The 19,430-nt window shown below is 52.6% G+C and overlaps 2 protein-coding genes across 5 annotated transcripts in view; both read right to left on the bottom strand.

Annotated features, from left to right (window-relative positions):
- Positions 1–10,759, bottom strand: part of mapk11 (mitogen-activated protein kinase 11) — a 38,543-nt gene extending 27,784 nt beyond the window's left edge. For both annotated transcript variants that reach the window (XM_041254043.1, XM_041254042.1), the window contains exons 1-4: positions 10,343–10,759; positions 6,580–6,709; positions 5,371–5,429; positions 2,657–2,768 (exon numbers count right to left, since the gene is read on the bottom strand). In XM_041254043.1, coding sequence (XP_041109977.1) covers positions 2,657–2,768; positions 5,371–5,429; positions 6,580–6,709; positions 10,343–10,455 — 414 coding nt within the window. In that variant the 5' untranslated portion in view covers positions 10,456–10,759. The remainder of the gene's footprint in view (positions 1–2,656; positions 2,769–5,370; positions 5,430–6,579; positions 6,710–10,342) is intronic.
- A 7,188-nt stretch (positions 10,760–17,947) lies between these two features.
- LOC121317947 (angiopoietin-related protein 5-like) overlaps positions 17,948–19,430 on the bottom strand; it is a 13,850-nt gene continuing 12,367 nt past the window's right edge. For all 3 annotated transcript variants that reach the window (XM_041254036.1, XM_041254037.1, XM_041254038.1), the window contains one exon: positions 17,948–18,509. In XM_041254036.1, the coding sequence (XP_041109970.1) occupies positions 18,208–18,509 (302 nt within the window). In that variant the 3' untranslated portion in view covers positions 17,948–18,207. The remainder of the gene's footprint in view (positions 18,510–19,430) is intronic.

The following is a 19,430-nucleotide window of genomic DNA, read 5'->3' as shown; positions in this document are numbered from 1 at the left end:
CAGGCTGGTCAGCAGTGAAACTCCTCCGCTCTCTATCAGGGGGATTCAGTGATAGAGATCAAGTTTTGAATTCTGACTTAAAGCCATCAACTGATGTAGCACTTCTGTGTTGGGATGAACCCTACAATGGGACAAGGCTCCTGACATGCTGGAGTCTGAGTCCAGTGCAAATTTCACACTACAGACTGCACTGGTTTGTATAGACTCTCTCCCTCCTCACTGTACAGACTGCACTGTTTGTATCAGAGTCTCTCCCTCCTCACTGTACAGACTCACTGGTTTGTATAGACTCTCTCCCTCCTCACTGTACAGACTCACTGGTTTGTATAGACGCTCTCCCTCCTCACTGGATTATATAGACTCTCTCCCTCCTCACTGTACAGACTCACTGGTTTGTATAGACTCTCTCCGTCCTAATTGGTTTGTATAGACTCTCTCCCTCCTCACTGGTTTGTATAGACTCTCTCCCTCCTCACTGGTTTGTATAGACTCTCTCCGTCCTAATTGGTTTGTATAGACTCTCTCCCTCCTCACTGTACAGACTCACTGGTTTGTATAGACTCTCTCCCTCCTCACTGGTTTGTATAGACTCTCTCCCTCCTCACTGGTTTGTATAGACTCTCTCCCTCCTCACTGGTTTGTATAGACTCTCTCCCTCCTCACTGGTTTGTATAGACTCTCTCCCTCCTCACTGGTTTGTATAGACTCTCTCCCTCCTCACTGGTTTGTATAGACTCTCTCCCTCCTCACTGGTTTGTATAGACTCTCTCCTTCCTCACTGGTTTGTATAGACTCTCTCCCTCCTCACTGGTTTGTATAGACTCCCTCCTCACTGGTTTGTATAGACTCTCTCCCTCCTCACTGTACAGACTCACTGGTTTGTATAGACTCTCTCCCTCCTCACTGGTTTGTATAGACTCTCTCCCTCCTCACTGGTTTGTATAGACTCTCTCCTTCCTCACTGGTTTGTATAGACTCTCTCCTTCCTCACTGGTTTGAATACACTCTCTCCCTCCTAACTGGTTTGTATAGACTCTCTCCTTCCTCACTGTACAGACTCACTGGTTTGTATAGACTCTCTCCCTCCTCACTGGTTTGTATAGATTCTCTCCTTCCTCACTGGTTTGTATAGACTCTCTCCTTCCTCACTGGTTTGAATACACTCTCTCCCTCCTCACTGGTTTGTATAGACTCTCTCCCTCCTCACTGGTTTGTATAGACTCCCTCCTCACTGGTTTGTATAGACTCTCTCCCTCCTCACTGTACAGACTCACTGGTTTGTATAGACTCTCTCCCTCCTCACTGGTTTGTATAGACTCTCTCCCTCCTCACTGGTTTGTATAGACTCTCTCCTTCCTCACTGGTTTGTATAGACTCTCTCCTTCCTCACTGGTTTGAATACACTCTCTCCCTCCTAACTGGTTTGTATAGACTCTCTCCTTCCTCACTGTACAGACTCACTGGTTTGTATAGACTCTCTCCCTCCTCACTGGTTTGTATAGACTCTGTCCCTCCTCACTGGTTTGTATAGACTCTCTCCCTCCTCACTGGTTTGTATAGACTCTCTCCTTCCTCACTGGTTTGTATAGACTCTCTCCTTCCTCACTGGTTTGTATAGACTCTCTCCCTCCTAACTGGTTTGTATAGACTCTCTCCCTCCTCACTGGTTTATATAGACTCTCCCCTCCTCACTGGTTTGTATAGACTCTCTCCCTCCTCACTGGTTTGTATAGACTCTGTCCCTCCTCACTGTACAGACTCACTGGTTTGTATAGACTCTCTCCCTCCTCACTGGTTTGTATAGACTCTCTCCTTCCTCACTGGTTTGTATAGACTCTCTCCTTCCTCACTGGTTTGAATACACTCTCTCCCTCCTAACTGGTTTGTATAGACTCTCTCCCTCCTCACTGGTTTATATAGACTCCCTCCTCACTGGTTTGTATAGACTCTCTCCCTCCTCACTGGTTTGTATAGACTCTCTCCCTCCTCACTGGTTTGTATAGACTCTCTCCCTCCTCACTGGTTTGTATAGACTCTCTCCTTCCTCACTGGTTTGTATAGACTCTCTCCCTCCTCACTGGTTTGTATAGACTCTCTCCCTCCTCACTGGTTTGTATAGACTCTCTCCCTCCTCACTGGTTTGTATAGACTCTCTCCCTCCTCACTGGTTTGTATAGACTCTCTCCCTCCTCACTGGTTTGTATAGACTCTCTCCTTCCTCACTGGTTTGTATAGACTCTCTCCCTCCTCACTGGTTTGTATAGACTCTCTCCCTCCTCACTGGTTTGTATAGACTCTCTCCTTCCTCACTGGTTTGTATAGACTCTCTCCCTCCTCACTGGTTTGTATAGACTCTCTCCTTCCTCACTGGTTTGTATAGACTCTCTCCCTCCTCACTGGTTTGTATAGACTCTCTCCCTCCTCACTGGTTTGTATAGACTCTCTCCCTCCTCACTGGTTTGTATAGACTCTCTCCCTCCTCACTGGTTTGTATAGACTCTCTCCCTCCTCACTGGTTTGTATAGACTCTCTCCCTCCTCACTGGTTTGTATAGACTCTCTCCCTCCTCACTGGTTTGTATAGACTCTCTCCCTCCTCACTGTACAGACTCACTGGTTTGACAGTCTTGCTCCTCACTGTCTCGGCTGCTTGTTACCTTGAGCCCACGGAGCAGCTGGTAGATGAGGAACTGGACGTGCTCGTCTGAGAGTCTCTGGAACTTCACAATGTTGTTCAGATCGGCACCCATCAGATTCGTTACGAGGTACCTGCACACACACAGAGAAGCAGCACACCTCACCCCAGCACTGTCTCACTAACACACCTCACCCCAGCACTGTCTCACTAACACACCTCACCCCAGCACTGTCACTAACACACCTCACCCCAGCACTGTCACTAACACACCTCACCCCAGCACTGTCTCACTAACACACCTCACCCCAGCACTGTCTCACTAACACACCTCACCCCAGCACTGTCTCACTAACACACCTCACCCCAGCACTGTCTCACTAACACACCTCACCCCAGCACTGTCTCACTAACACACCTCACCCCAGCACTGTCACTAACACACCTCACCCCAGCACTGTCTCACTAACACACCTCACCCCAGCACTGTCACTAACACACCTCACCCCAGCACTGTCTCACTAACACACCTCACCCCAGCACTGTCTCACTAACACACCTCACCCCAGCACTGTCTCACTAACACACCTCACCCCAGCACTGTCTCACTAACACACCTCACCCCAGCACTGTCTCACTAACACACCTCACCCCAGCACTGTCTCACTAACACACCTCACCCCAGCACTGTCTCACTAACACACCACACCCCAGCACTGTCTCACTAACACACCTCACCCCAGCACTGTCTCACTAACACACCTCACCCCAGCACTGTCTCACTAACACACCTCACCCCAGCACTGTCTCACTAACACACCTCACTCCAGCACTGTCACTAACAAACCTCACTACCACTGTCACTAACACACCTCACTCCAGCACTGTCTCACTAACACACCTCACTCCAGCACTGTCACTAACACACCTCACCCCAGCACTGTCACTAACACACCTCACCCCAGCACTGTCTCACTAAAACACCTCACCCCAGCACTAACACACCTCACCTCAGCACTCTCTCAATAACACACCTCACCCCAGCACTGTCTCACTAACACACCTCACTCCAGCACTGTCACTAACACACCTCACCCCAGCACTGTCTCACTAACACACCTCACTCCAGCACTGTCACTAACACACCTCACTCCAGCACTGTCACTAACACACCTCACTCCAGCACTGTCTCACTAACACACCTCACTCCAGGACTGTCACTAACACACCTCACCCCAGCACTGTCTCACTAACCCACCTCACTCCAGCACTGTCACTGACACACCTCACCCCAGCACTGTCTCACTAACACACCTCACTCCAGCACTGTCACTAACACACCTCACTCCAGCACTGTCACTAACACACCTCACCCCAGCACTGTCTCACTAACACACCTCACTCCAGCACTGTCTCACTAACACACCTCACTCCAGCACTGTCTCACTAACACACCTCACTCCAGCAATGTCACTAACAAACCTCACTACCACTGTCACTAACACACCTCACTCCAGCACTGTCTCACTAACACACCTCACTCCAGCACTGTCACTAACACACCTCACCCCAGCACTGTCTCACTAACACACCTCACTCCAGCACTGTCACTAACACACCTCACTCCAGCACTGTCTCACTAACACACCTCACTCCAGCACTGTCTCACTAACACACCTCACTCCAGCACTGTCACTAACACACCTCACTCCAGCACTGTCACTAACACACCTCACTCCAGCACTGTCTCACTAACACACCTCACTCCAGCACTGTCTCACTAACACACCTCACTCTAGCACTGTCACTAACACACCTCACTCCAGCACTGTCTCACTAACACACCTCACTCCAGCACTGTCACTAACAAACCTCACTACCACTGTCACTAACACACCTCACTCCAGCACTGTCACCAACACACCTCACTCTACCACTGTCTCACTAACACACCTCACCCCAGCACTGTCTCACTAACACACCTCACTCCAGCACTGTCACTAACACACCTCACTCCAGCACTGTCACTAACACACCTCACTCCAGCACTGTCACTAACACACCTCACTCCAGCACTGTCACTAACACACCTCACTCCAGCACTGTCTCACTAACACACCTCACTCCAGCACTGTCACTGACACACCTCACTCCAGCACTGTCTCACTAACACACCTCACTCCAGCACTGTCACTGACACACCTCACTACCACTGTCACTAACACACCTCACTCCAGCACTAACACACCTCACTCTACCACTGTCTCACTAACACACCTCACTCTACCACTGTCTCACTAACACACCTCACTCTACCACTGTCTCACTAACACACCTCACCCCAGCACTGTCTCACTAACACACCTCACTCTAGCACTGTCACTAACACACCTCACTACCACTGTCTCACTAACACAACTCACTCCAGCACTGTCACTAACACACCTCACTCCAGCACTGTCACTAACACACCTCACTCCAGCACTGTCACTAACACGCCTCACTACCACTGTCTCACTAACACACCTCACTCTAGCACTGTCACTAACAAACCTCACCCCAGCACTGTCACTAACACACCTCACTCTAGCACTGTCACTAACACACCTCACTCCAGCACTGTCACTAAACAGCACTAACACACCTCACTCAGCTCTCCAGATTGCTCAGGTCTACTAAAATTAAAACTAACACCTTCCATCCTCATATCCCAGGACAACTCTGAAAACTACTCACACTTCATTGAAGTTTTCCAGCGAGGTGGCTGGTGAGAACACATCCAATAACCCGATCACCTGAGAGAGAGAGAGAGAGAGAGAGAGAGAGAGAGTGTGGGGTGAGGAAAGAGGAGTACAGTGTGTGTGTGTGTCTGCATTTGTATCTGACTGTGTGTGCGTGTATCAGTGCGTCTGTGTGTGTGTGTATCAGTGCGTCTGTGTGTGTGTGTATCAGTGTGTCTCTGTGTATCAGTGTGTCTCAGTGTGTGTGTGTGTGTGTGTGTATCAGTGTGTCTCTGTGCTGACAGTACAGAAGGAGACTCACGTTCTCGTGCTTCATGTGCTTGAGGAGCTGCAGCTCTCAGAGTGAGTCTCTCCAGTGGATCCGTGTGTCTGTGTGTGTGTGTATCAGTGTGTGTGTGTGTGTATCAGTGTGTCTCTGTGCTGACAGTACAGAAGGAGACTCACGTTCTCGTGCTTCATGTGCTTGAGGAGTTGCAGCTCTCTGAGTGAGTCTCTCCAGTGGATGTGTGTGTGTGTGTGTATCAGTGTGTGTGTGTGTGTGTGTGTGTATCAGTGTGTGTGTGTGTGTGTGTGTGTGTGTGTGTGTGTGTGTGTATCAGTGTGTCTGTGTGTGTGTGTGTGTGTGTGTGTGTGTGTGTGTGTGTGTATCAGTGTGTCTCTGTGCTGACAGTACAGAAGGAGACTCACGTTCTCGTGCTTCATGTGCTTGAGCAGCTGCAGCTCTCTGAGTGAGTCTCTCTAGTGTCCGTGTGTGTGTGTGTGTGTATCAGTGTGTGTGTGTGTGTGTGTGTGTATCAGTGTGTGTGTGTGTGTGTGTGTGTGTGTGTGTGTATCAGTGTGTGTGTGTGTGTGTGTGTGTGTGTGTATCAGTGTGTCTCTGTGCTGACAGTACAGAAGGAGACTCACGTTCTCGTGCTTCATGTGCTTGAGGAGCCGCAGCTCTCTGAGTGAGTCTCTCCAGTGGATCTGTGTGTCTGTGTGTGTGTGTGTGTGTGTGTGTGTGTGTGTGTGTGTGTGTGTGTATCAGTGTGTGTGTCTCTGTGCTGACAGTATAGAAGGAGACTCACGTTCTTGTGCTTCATGTGCTTGAGGAGCTGCAGCTCTCTGAGTGAGTCTCTCCAGTGGATCCATGTGTGTGTGTGTGTATCAGTGTGTGTGTATCAGTGTGTGTTTCTCTGTGCTGACAGTACAGAAGGAGACTCACGTTCTCGTGCTTCATGTGCTTGAGGAGCCGCAGCTCTCTGTATGAGCGTCTCGAGTGGATCAGAGACTGGAACGGGCGTGACAGCTTCTTCACAGCCACCTTCTGACACAGCTTCACATCATAGACAGAGCTGCAACACATAGGGGAGGGTCACAGCTCGGGACAAACATGAACTACACACAGCCGACCCTCTGTGATGATTACAGCACCGCACAGTGCATGACGATCAGACACCGCACTGTGCATGACGATCAGACACCGCACTGTGCATGACGATCAGACACCGCACTGTGCATGACGATCAGACACCGCACTGTGCATGACGATCAGACACCGCACTGTGCATGACGATCAGACACCGCACTGTGCATGACGATCAGACACCGCACTGTGCATGACGATCAGACACCGCACTGTGCATGACGATCAGACACCGCACTGTGCATGACGATCAGACACCGCACTGTGCATGACGATCAGACACCGCACTGTGCATGATGATCAGACACCGCACTGTGCATGATGATCAGACACCGCACTGTGCATGATGATCAGACACCGCACTGTGCATGATGATCAGACACCGCACTGTGCATGACGATCAGACACCGCACTGTGCATGACGATCAGACACCGCACTGTGCATGACGATCAGACACCGCACTGTGCATGACGATCAGACACCGCACTGTGCATGACGATCAGACACCGCACTGTGCATGATGATCAGACACCTCACTGTGCATGATGATCAGACACCGCACTGTGCATGACGATCAGACACCGCACTGTGCATGACGATCAGACACCGCACTGTGCATGACGATCAGACACCGCACTGTGCATGACGATCAGACACCACACTGTGCATGACGATCAGACACCGCACTGTGCATGACGATCAGACACCGCACTGTGCATGACGATCAGACACCGCACTGTGCATGACGATCAGACACCGCACTGTGCATGACGATCAGACACCGCACTGTGCATGATGATCAGACACCACACTGTGCATGATGATCAGACACCGCACTGTGCATGATGATCAGACACCACACTGTGCATGATGATCAGACACCGCACTGTGCATGATGATCAGACACCTCTACACTGTGCATGATGATCAGACACCACACTGTGCATGACGATCAGACACCGCACTGTGCATGATGATCAGACACCGCACTGTGCATGATGATCAGACACCACACTGTGCATGATGATCACAGCACCGCACTGTGCATGATGATCAGACACCACACTGTGCATGATGATCAGACACCCCCCACCCTGTGCACGATGATCAGACATAAAACTGTGCATGATGATCAGACACCCCCCACACTGTGCTACAGGACATCACTGGTAAGAATGGCAGCAAAGACAAAGACATTCCCGGTTTTACTGGGTTAGTTTTCACAGATTCCTGTTTTTCAAGTGACACTGAAACTGAACAAATCCAGCTCATGTCGTATTTCAGATGAAGAGGGAGTGATACTGAGTGAGTGAGAATGTGAGCCAGACAGTGAGTGAGAGTGAGCAGATGCAGGGTCACAGTGCCACCTACACACACACACACAAACACTCACACAGACACACTGACACACACAGGCAAACACACAGACACAAACACACTGACACACACAAACACACACAGACAAACACTCACACAAACAAACAAACACTCACACACAAACACAGGCAAACACACAGACACAAACAAACACTCATACAGACACATACACACACAGGCAAACACACAGACACAAACACACACACAAACAAATAAACAAACACACACTGACACAGACAAACACATAGACATATACACACACACACACAAACAAACACACACAAACAAAACACAACCACACCCACACACACAAGTTTGTCTGTTGTGTGTGTGTGTATGTTGTGTGTTTGTGTGACATCACACATAGACAAACACACACACACAAACAAACAAACACACACACACAAACAAACACACACACACAAACACACACACACACACACACACAAACACTCACACAGACACAAACACACACAGGGACAAACGCACACACACACACAAACACAACACACAGACACAGTCACACAGTGTGAGTGTTGACCCTACCAGTCTTGACGTGGCAAGATGCACACAGGCAAACACACACACAAACAAATAAACAAACAAACACACGCAAACACACACTCACAGGCAAACAGACAAACAAACACACACATAGAAACACACAGACACATTGACACACACAAACCCTCGCACAGACACATATACACACACAGGGACAAACGCACACACACACACAAACACACAAATACAGACAAACACACACAGAGGCACTCAGTCTGCCAGCTGCCCACCCCTCTCAATCCCTTAGGGATACACAACCAGCCTCCGGTCACTGCAGCCGAGAGCAGCTTCCTTCCTCGCTGATAAATTATGCAGGATCAGGTTCATGGAGTCATTAAAACATCACAGTTACAACAAGAACAGGCCTTCAGAGAGCAGCACGGGGCAGATAGGAGACAGTGAGGATCACTGCCCTTTCATTAAAGGAACGCTTCATTCAGAGAGCAGCGCGGGGCAGATAGGAGACAGTGAGGATCACTGCCCTTTCATTAAAGGAACGCTTCATTCAGAGAGCAGCGCGGGGCAGATAGGAGACAGTGAGGATCACTCCCCTTTCATTAAAGGAACGCTTCATTCAGAGAGCAGCGCGGGGCAGATAGGAGACAGTGAGGATCACTGCCCTTTCATTAAAGGGACGCTTCATTCAGAGAGCAGCGCGGGGCAGATAGGAGACAGTGAGGATCACTGCCCTTTCATTAAAGGGACGCTTCATTCAGAGAGCAGCGCGGGGCAGATAGGAGACAGTGAGGATCACTGCCCTTTCATTAAAGGAACGCTTCATTCAGAGAGCAGCGCGGGGCAGATAGGAGACAGTGAGGATCACTGCCCTTTCATTAAAGGGACGCTTCATTCAGAGAGCAGCGCGGGGCAGATAGGAGACAGTGAGGATCACTGCCCTTTCATTAAAGGAACGCTTCATTCAGAGAGCAGCGCGGGGCAGATAGGAGACAGTGAGGATCACTGCCCTTTCATTAAAGGGACGCTTCATTCAGAGAGCAGCGCGGGGCAGATAGGAGACAGTGAGGATCACTGCCCTTTCATTAAAGGGACGCTTCATTCAGATGGGAGCTCTGCTCAGGAAGGTCCCTGGTTCAGTTCATCTTTGTGCTGTGCATGATTCACAGTGCAGGCCTGACTCAGTGCTTAGATTGGGGAGAGGAGACCCATCCCTGACAACAACACAGGAGCCCCTTGGGACTTTACCCTCCTTTTAATATGAACAAAAACATACTAATACTAATACTAATAATACTAATAATAACACTTAATTTGATTTTTGAACTCGTTTTATTGCTATGTCTCATTCCATTGTCACCGATATTCATTTGGGTTATTGTTAGGGTCACACACACGGTATTATATACCACGGCAGATTTGATGCAGTGCGCCGCTGTGTAAGATCTGCGATGTTAAACACATTCACGGGATCGTCAGTATCTGCTGGTTATATTTTATAAACACGCCTTCTCGTGTTAACGCCGGCAGACAGAGAAGCCGTCACTGATCCACATTATTATGGTATTAAAGCCGTCTTTCGGTTTGCACCAACTAACTCACTCCCAAACACAGCGCACCTGCCTCTCCGTTTCATCACGAAGCGCTGTCCCGGTTCTCACTCACCAGACTGAGCCGTAGGCCCCCGACCCGACCGGGGTGAGGTTCTGGTACCGCTCGGGAACCTCCCACACCGTCTTGTTCAGCTCTTGCCGGTAGAAGCCGGCTCTGGCAGTCATGGTCTTTCACTCCTCAGCGGTCCGACAGCGTGGCTCTAGCACTGCTGCAGACGGCGGCTCCCGGTTCTGAAAGCACCGGCCGGTTCTCTGCTGTCCGGCGGGATAGCTGTGACGGTGCTCCGGTTAGGGAAGGAAGCTCGTTGTTGATTAAGGTCTTGCAGAGGGAGGGGACGGAAGGGAGGGGCTCGTATTGTCAATGAGAGAGATAAAGCAATAAGGGGTGGTCTCATGATTAGCAGTACGATGAATGAAATCGCTACCGTGCCACGCTGGTGTACAGGCTTTCAGATTGAACGTGCTGGTATAAACATGGTGTTGTCTGCACTAACCAGCATGTTGTTTTGTTAACAGTCTTTGGTTGGAATGCTATGATGCACATAAGCCTGTACATGCATGCGATATTTAAAAAGAAAAAGCAAAGGGGAATTTGAATTCAGTTGATATCAATAAATTTGATACCCAGTGAATGTGTCAGCCCTGACTGCACAGTAGATTCACACCCAGCACTTAACCAGCAGGAAGAATGAATGCAGGACCCTGCGTTACACAGTGTCCCAGCACACTGTCCCAGCACTACACAGCACCCAGCAAACTGTCCCAGCACTGCACAGCACCCAGCACACTGTCCCAGCACTGCACAACACCCAGCACCGCACCCAGCACACTGTCCCAGCACTGCACAGCACCCAGCACACTGTCCCAGCACAGCACAGTACCCAGCACACTGTCCCAGCACTACACAACACCCAGCACACGCACCCAGCACACACACAGCACCCAGCACACTGTCCCAGCACAGCACAGCACCCAGCACACTGTCCAGCACACAGTGTCCAGCACTGCACAACACCCAGCACACTGTCCCAGCACTGCACAACACCCAGCACACTGTCCCAGCACTGCACAACACCCAGCACACTGTCCCAGCACTGCACAACACCCAGCACCGCGCCCAGCACACTGTCCCAGCACAGCACAACACCCAGCACACTGTCCCAGCACTGCACAACACCCAGCACACTGTCCCAGCACTGCACAGCACCCAGCACACTGTCCCAGCACTGCACAGCACCCAGCACACTGTCCCAGCACAGCACAGCACCCAGCACACTGTCCCAGCACTGCACAGCACCCAGCACACTGTCCCAGCACTACACAACACCCAGCACCGCACAACACCCAGCACACTGTCCCAGCACCGCACAGCACCCAGCACACTGTCCCAGCACTGCACAACACCCAGCACACTGTCCCAGCACTGCACAACACCCAGCACACTGTCCCAGCACTGCACAACACCCAGCACACTGTCCCAGCACTGCACAACACCCAGCACACTGTCACAGCACTGCACAACACCCAGCACACTGTCCCAGCACTGCACAACACCCAGCACACTGTCCCAGCACTGCACAACACCCAGCACACTGTCCCAGCACTGCACAGCACCCAGCACACTGTCCCAGCACTGCACAACACCCAGCACACTGTCCCAGCACTGCACAACACCCAGCACACTGTCCCAGCACTGCACAACACCCAGCACACTGTCCCAGCACTGCACAACACCCAGCACACTGTCCCAGCACTGCACAACACCCAGCACACTGTCCCAGCACTGCACACACCCAGCACACTGTCCCAGCACTGCACAGCACCCAGCACACTGTCCCAGCACTGCTGTCCCAGCACTGCACAGCCCCAGCACACTGTCCCAGCACTGCACAACACCCAGCACCGCACCCAGCACACTGTCCCAGCACTGCACAGCACCCAGCACACTGTCCCAGCACTGCACAGCACCCAGCACACTGTCCCAGCACTGCACAGCACCCAGCACACTGTCCCAGCACTGCACAGCACCCAGCACACTGTCCCAGCACTGCACAACACCCAGCACACTGTCCCAGCACCTCAACACCCAGCACACTGTCCCAGCACTGCACAACACCCAGCACACTGTCCCAGCACCTGTCCCAGCACTGCACAGCACCCAGCACACTGTCCCAGCACTGCACACACCCAGCACACTGTCCCAGCACTGCACAACACCCAGCACACTGTCCCAGCACTGCACAACACCCAGCACACTGTCCCAGCACTGCACAACACCCAGCACACTGTCCCAGCACTGCACAACACCCAGCACACTGTCCCAGCACTGCACAGCACCCAGCACACTGTCCCAGCACTGCACAACACCCAGCACCGCACCCAGCACACTGTCCCAGCACTGCACAGCACCCAGCACACTGTCCCAGCACTGCACAACACCCAGCACCGCAGCACACTGTCCCAGCACTGCACAGCACCCAGCACACTGTCCCAGCACACACTGCAACACCCAGCACACTGTCCCAGCACTGCACAGCACCCAGCACACTGTCCCAGCACTGCACAGCACCCAGCACACTGTCCCAGCACTGCACAACACCCAGCACCCAGCACTGCACAACACCCAGCACACTGTCCCAGCACTGCACAGCACCCAGCACACTGTCCCAGCACACAGCACCAGCACCAGCACAACAGCACACTGTCCCAGCACTGCACAACACCCAGCACACTGTCCCAGCACTGCACAACACCCAGCACACTGTCCCAGCACTGCACAACACCCAGCACACTGTCCCAGCACTGCACAGCACCCAGCACACTGTCCCAGCACTGCACAACACCCAGCACACTGTCCCAGCACTGCACAACACCCAGCACACTGTCCCAGCACTGCACAACACCCAGCACACTGTCCCAGCACTGTCCCAGCACACCCAGCACACTGTCCCAGCACTGCACAACACCCAGCACACTGTCCCAGCACTGCACAACACCCAGCACACTGTCCCAGCACTGCACAGCACCCAGCACACTGTCCCAGAACAGCACAGTACCCACCACGCTGTCCCAGCACTACACAACACCCAGCACACTGTCCCAGCACTGCACAACACCCAGCACACTGTCCCAGCACTGCACAGCACCCAGCACACTGTCCCAGCACTGCACAACACCCAGCACACTGTCCCAGCACTGCACAACACCCAGCACACTGTCCCAGCACTGCACAACACAGCACCCAGCACACTGTCCCAGCACTGCACAGCACCCAGCACACTGTCCCAGCACTGCACAACACCCAGCACCGCACCCAGCACACTGTCCCAGCACTGCACAGCACCCAGCACACTGTCCCAGCACTGCACAACACCCAGCACACTGTCCCAGCACTGCACAACACCCAGCACACTGTCCCAGCACTGCACAACACCCAGCACACTGTCCCAGCACTGCACAGCACCCAGCACACTGTCCCACACAACACCACAGCACCGCACCCAGCACACTGTCCCAGCACTGCACAGCACCCAGCACACTGTCCCAGCACTGCACAACACCCAGCACACTGTCCCAGCACTGCACAACACCCAGCACACTGTCCCAGCACTGCACAGCACCGCAGCACACTGTCCCAGCACTGCACAACACCCAGCACACTGTCCCAGCACTGCACAGCACCCAGCACACTGTCCCAGCACTGCACAGCACCCAGCACACTGTCCCAGCACTGCACAGCACCCAGCACACTGTCCCAGCACAGCACACTGTCCCAGCACTGCACAACACCCAGCACACTGTCCCAGCACTGCACAACACCCAGCACACTGTCCCAGCACTGCACAACACCCAGCACACTGTCCCAGCACACAACACCCAGCACACTGTCCCAGCACTGCACAACACCCAGCACACTGTCCCAGCACTGCACAACACCCAGCCCAGCACTGCACCAGCACAGCACAGCACCCAGCACACTGTCCCAGCACTGCACAACACCCAGCACACTGTCCCAGCACTGCACAACACCCAGCACACTGTCCCAGCACCGCACAACACCCAGCACACTGTCCCAGCACTGCACAACACCCAGCACCGCACCCAGCACACTGTCCCAGCACTGCACAACACCCAGCACACTGTCCCAGCACTGCACAGCACCCAGCACACTGTCCCAGCACTGCACAACACCCAGCACACTGTCCCAGCACTGCACAACACCCAGCACACTGTCCCAGCACTGCACAACACCCAGCACACTGTCCCAGCACTGCACAACACCCAGCACACTGTCCCAGCACTGCACAACACCCAGCACACTGTCCCAGCACTGCACAGCACCCAGCACACTGTCCCAGCACTGCACAACACCCAGCACACTGTCCCAGCACTGCACAGCACCCAGCACACTGTCCCAGCACTGCACAACACCCAGCACACTGTCCCAGCACTGCACAGCACCCAGCACACTGTCCCAGCACTGCACAACACCCAGCACACTGTCCCAGCACTGCACAACACCAGCACCGCACCCAGCACTGTCCCAGCACTGCACAACACACAGCACCCCCAGAACACTGTCCCAGCACTGCACAACACCCAGCACACTGTCCCAGCACTGCACAGCACCCAGCACACTGTCCCAGCACTGCACAGCACCCAGCACACTGTCCCAGCACTGCACAGCACCCAGCACACTGTCCCAGCACTGCACAACACCCAGCACACTGTCCCAGCACTGCACAACACACAGCACACTGCACCCAGCACACACCCAGCACACTGTCCCAGCACTGCACAGCACCCAGCACACTGTCCCAGCACTGCACAGCACCCAGCACACTGTCCCAGCACTGCACAGCACCCAGCACACTGTCCCAGCACTGCACAACACCCAGCACACTGTCCCAGCACTGCACAACACCCAGCACACTGTCCCAGCACTGCACAGCACCCAGCACACTGTCCCAGCACTGCACAACACCCAGCACACTGTCCCAGCACTGCACAACACCCAGCACACTGTCCCAGCACTGCACAACACACAGCACACTGTCCCAGCACTGCACAACACCCAGCACACTGTCCCAGCACTGCACAGCACCCAGCACACTGTCCCAGCACTGCACAACACCCAGCACCGCACCCAGCACACTGTCCCAGCACTGCACAACACCCAGCACACTGTCCCAGCACTACACAACACCCAGCACACTGTCCCAGCACTGCACACAGCACCCAGCACACTGTCCCAGCACAGCACAGCACCCAGCACACTGTCCCAGCACTGCACAACACCCAGCACACTGTCCCAGCACTGCACAACACCCAGCACACTGTCCCAGCACTGCACAGCACCCAGCACACTGTCCCAGCACTGCACAGCACCCAGCACCCAGCACACTGTCCCAGCACTGCACAGCACCCAGCACACTGTCCCAGCACTGCACAACACCCAGCACACTGTCCCAGCACTGCACAACACCCAGCACACTGTCCCAGCACTGCACAACACCCAGCACACTGTCCCAGCACTGCACAGCACCCAGCACACTGTCCCAGCACTGCACAGCACCCAGCACACTGTCCCAGCACTGCACAACACCCAGCACACCCAGCACACTGTCCCAGCACTGCACAGCACCCAGCACACTGTCCCAGCACTGCACAGCACCCAGCACACTGTCCCAGCACTGCACAGCACCCAGCACACTGTCCCAGCACTGCACAGCACCCAGCACACTGTCCCAGCACTGCACAGCACCCAGCACACTGTCCCAGCACTGCACAGCACCCAGCACACTGTCCCAGCACTGCACAGCACCCAGCACACTGTCCCAGCACTGCACAGCACCCAGCACACTGTCCCAGCACTGCACAGCACCCAGCACACTGTCCCAGCACAGCACAGCACCCAGCACACTGTCCCAGCACAGCACAGCACCCAGCACACTGTCCCAGCACTGCACAGCACCCAGCACACTGTCCCAGCACTGCACAGCACCCAGCACACTGTCCCAGCACTGCACAGCACCCAGCACACTGTCCCAGCACTGCACAGCACCCAGCACCGCACCCAGCACACTGTCCCAGCACTGCACAACACACAGCACACTGTCCCAGCACTGCACAACACCCAGCACACTGTCCCAGCACAGCACTGCACAGCACCCAGCACACTGTCCCAGCACTGCACAGCACCCAGCACACTGTCCCAGCACAGCACTGCACAGCACCCAGCACACTGTCCCAGCACCACACAGCACCCAGCACACTGTGTTGCTCCTATAAATATATGGAGAAAGATATACACCAGCATAACCCATACAAATAAGCAAAGAATACAACAGCTGTAAGAAACCTTGAGAGACAAACAATGAAACAGCTTGAATATAGCGTGCCTCTGGTATGGAACAAGAGGTGTGAATAACGTAGAGAGGTGAAGGGAACCTGTATTAACACTGTGCTAAGGTGTCAGCGTTTTACGATTCAATGTAAGAATTGGAAACATTCTTATTTTTAGACCCATATATCAGAAATCAAGCAGATAAAATAAGCTAAACATTTATTTAAAAGATAAAACTCAATCGCAACAAAGGGCGCTTTACACAAATCTTTTATTGCAAACGGAAGCACTTCTGTTTCAAACCCTCCCTCTCATTCGCTCTTTAGCAGCTGCAATAGGACAGCAAGATGAGTCGATTCTGAACCAAACCATTCACTATACAAGAGGGGGACGTGTTACTCATAGTATTAATAATAAAGACTGTGTTTTAGTGTATGAAACTGGTTATGAAAATATATATTTAATATAAATCACTGCAAGTCTAGTGCCTTGTATATAGTACTGCTTTACAATATTACCTCAATACCCGATTGTCTGCATTTGTAATGAATTGGTACACTGGTTAACCCTTTCAAACACGGGAACTGCTGTATTGATAAACTGTGGTTCTGTTTAGTGTAGGGGAAACAGGGACGGCAGGCGGCGTGGTAGGGTGCAGGGAGAGGGCGAGGGTAGATAATAGTGACCCCTCACTTATAAATACAGCACTACACCACTGGAAATAATAAAAAGAGTTTGAGTTCTGCAATGGAAACTGCCAAGACTAGCAGCACAGCACACGCAATGTTACCAGACCCAGTTCACACATTCCCCATCACTATCTAAAAGCAGCAAGGCGGATGTGAACCGTTCTGCCAATAACATCTCCAGCAGGCTCCATGTCAGCAACAGCATGGAGCTGCTCCGAGGGGTTCAGCTCACGAGACACTGGGGATACAGTGAAGCGCACACCAGGAACTTCGAGACCGAGCTGTGAATTCAACTCACGCTATGCCCCCAGAACACTAATTTGAGGTTTTCAGTCTCAGCTGCACTCTGCACACAGCCAGGGAAAGGGTGTGTGCACTGCGCAGACTGTCCACTGCAAATTGCTTGTGAAACTTTTTGCACAATAAGTTCAGCCAAAGTTGCCTGGGTGTGGACCCATATTTAGGTCTTTCAGTCCTGAAATGTATTTTATTGAACCCCTGAGACTAGGAGAGCTCAGCTCTACTCTGGGTCTGTCTGTGGCCCAGGTGCAAGGCTGTGAGCCCCACAGTCTGCTTGTGGATCAGCTGTTCCATGAAAATGAAGAGATCAGGAAACACTCGCCATGGTGCAAGAAACTTTAATACAGAGTGGAAGCAAAGCCCTTTTACAAGAGCACAGATTAATTTCAGTATTTAACAAAACACAGCAGATTAAAAAACCAGGATGTACCAAACCCCACTTCATGCCCCTAAAAAAGAAAAGATTTGCAGTAAAGCTCATTTCTGGAATCTAATGAGCTTGAGTGACTCGTGGCTTCTCACTCCCCACAGTTTGGGAGAGCCGGTTTCCATTAAAACCGAGGAAGAGGGCAGAGCTCAAGCTCAGAGAGCCTTCACCTTCATCACGCTGGCCCGGAAGGAGTAGGGGGCAGGCCCCTTCCAGCTCTCCCAGTACACCCCGGAGCTCCAGCCGATGTTGTCCCCTTTGGGGTGCCAGTCTCCATTGAGATTGGCAGAGCCACAGCGACTGAACCACCACCCTGAGCCCCCCTGGCTTTCACTGCAGCTATTCGTGGCAATGTCCCCGAAGATGCAGGGGTTGCAGCCGTCACTGTCCCTGTCCCGGGTGCTGAAGGCACTGCCGTTCTGGTCTATCCCCGGGTACGTGCCTCGGAAAGCATCTCCTAGAACAGGGGAGGCAATGGTAAGCTTTCTGAAGAGACACCTGCTTCACACTCCATCAAACCTGTCAATCATAGAACAGCTGTGACTGACCTTCAGAAGCACAGAGTCACAGAACAGCAAACACTGTGGTTGACATTATGACGCTGTCACATTTGGGTAGAGAAAATAACCACGTCTCCACCTGATCAAACAATATGGTAGCGAAACAGCGCTTATAAACTGAGAAATACTACACACTGTCTGAGCTCCGAACACAACAGTACACACTGTCTGAGTTCTGGAAGGACTGACTAGCTCTGAGTCTGCCCCGCACCCCTGCTTGCTGTCTTTGGGGTGTCGGAGTCCCTGCAGATTTGCAGCACCACAGTGTCTGATACCACCTGGAGGGGCTGCAGCCAAGAAGAACTGCTCCTGGATAAGCAGGGCTGGGAAGAAGACTCCCGTTGCAGAGCAGTGCGATCCATTCCTGGTTTCACTAGGAGTTTAATCAGACACACCTGAGCTAGTTACCGACACAGTGTGTCTAATGAAGCGTGTAGTAAAACCTGGACTGGATGAACCTGCTCTGCAATAGGAGTCATTGCAATAGTTGCTTCTGGTAGTTTATGATTGGAAAAGGAAAGTCAAAGGCCATCCTCACATGTCTGCTCGTGCAAATCCACAGCACTGTTCACTGTCCTTGTTGTTCTCATGCTTTTGTTTCAATTGTGGATTTGCATCAGCAGTACAGATCAAACATGAAGACTGTAGAGGGGGTCGAACGAGACCCCCAGATCACATTAGCAACTGCATTGACAACAGATTCATTTCCTGCAGACAGAACTTAAATAGCTGAAGCTTGTATTACTAGGCTGATCGTTTAAGTGTGCAGTGCTTCAGAGGGATGACAATCACACACACAGAGAGAGAGGAGTCAGTCA

Source organism: Polyodon spathula, chromosome 7, assembly GCF_017654505.1.
Source record: "Polyodon spathula isolate WHYD16114869_AA chromosome 7, ASM1765450v1, whole genome shotgun sequence".
In the NCBI taxonomy this organism is placed as follows: Eukaryota; Metazoa; Chordata; class Actinopteri; order Acipenseriformes; family Polyodontidae; genus Polyodon; species Polyodon spathula.
The sequence above is the reverse complement of the archived record's forward strand: the minus strand, read 5'-3'. Positions and strand labels throughout refer to the sequence as shown.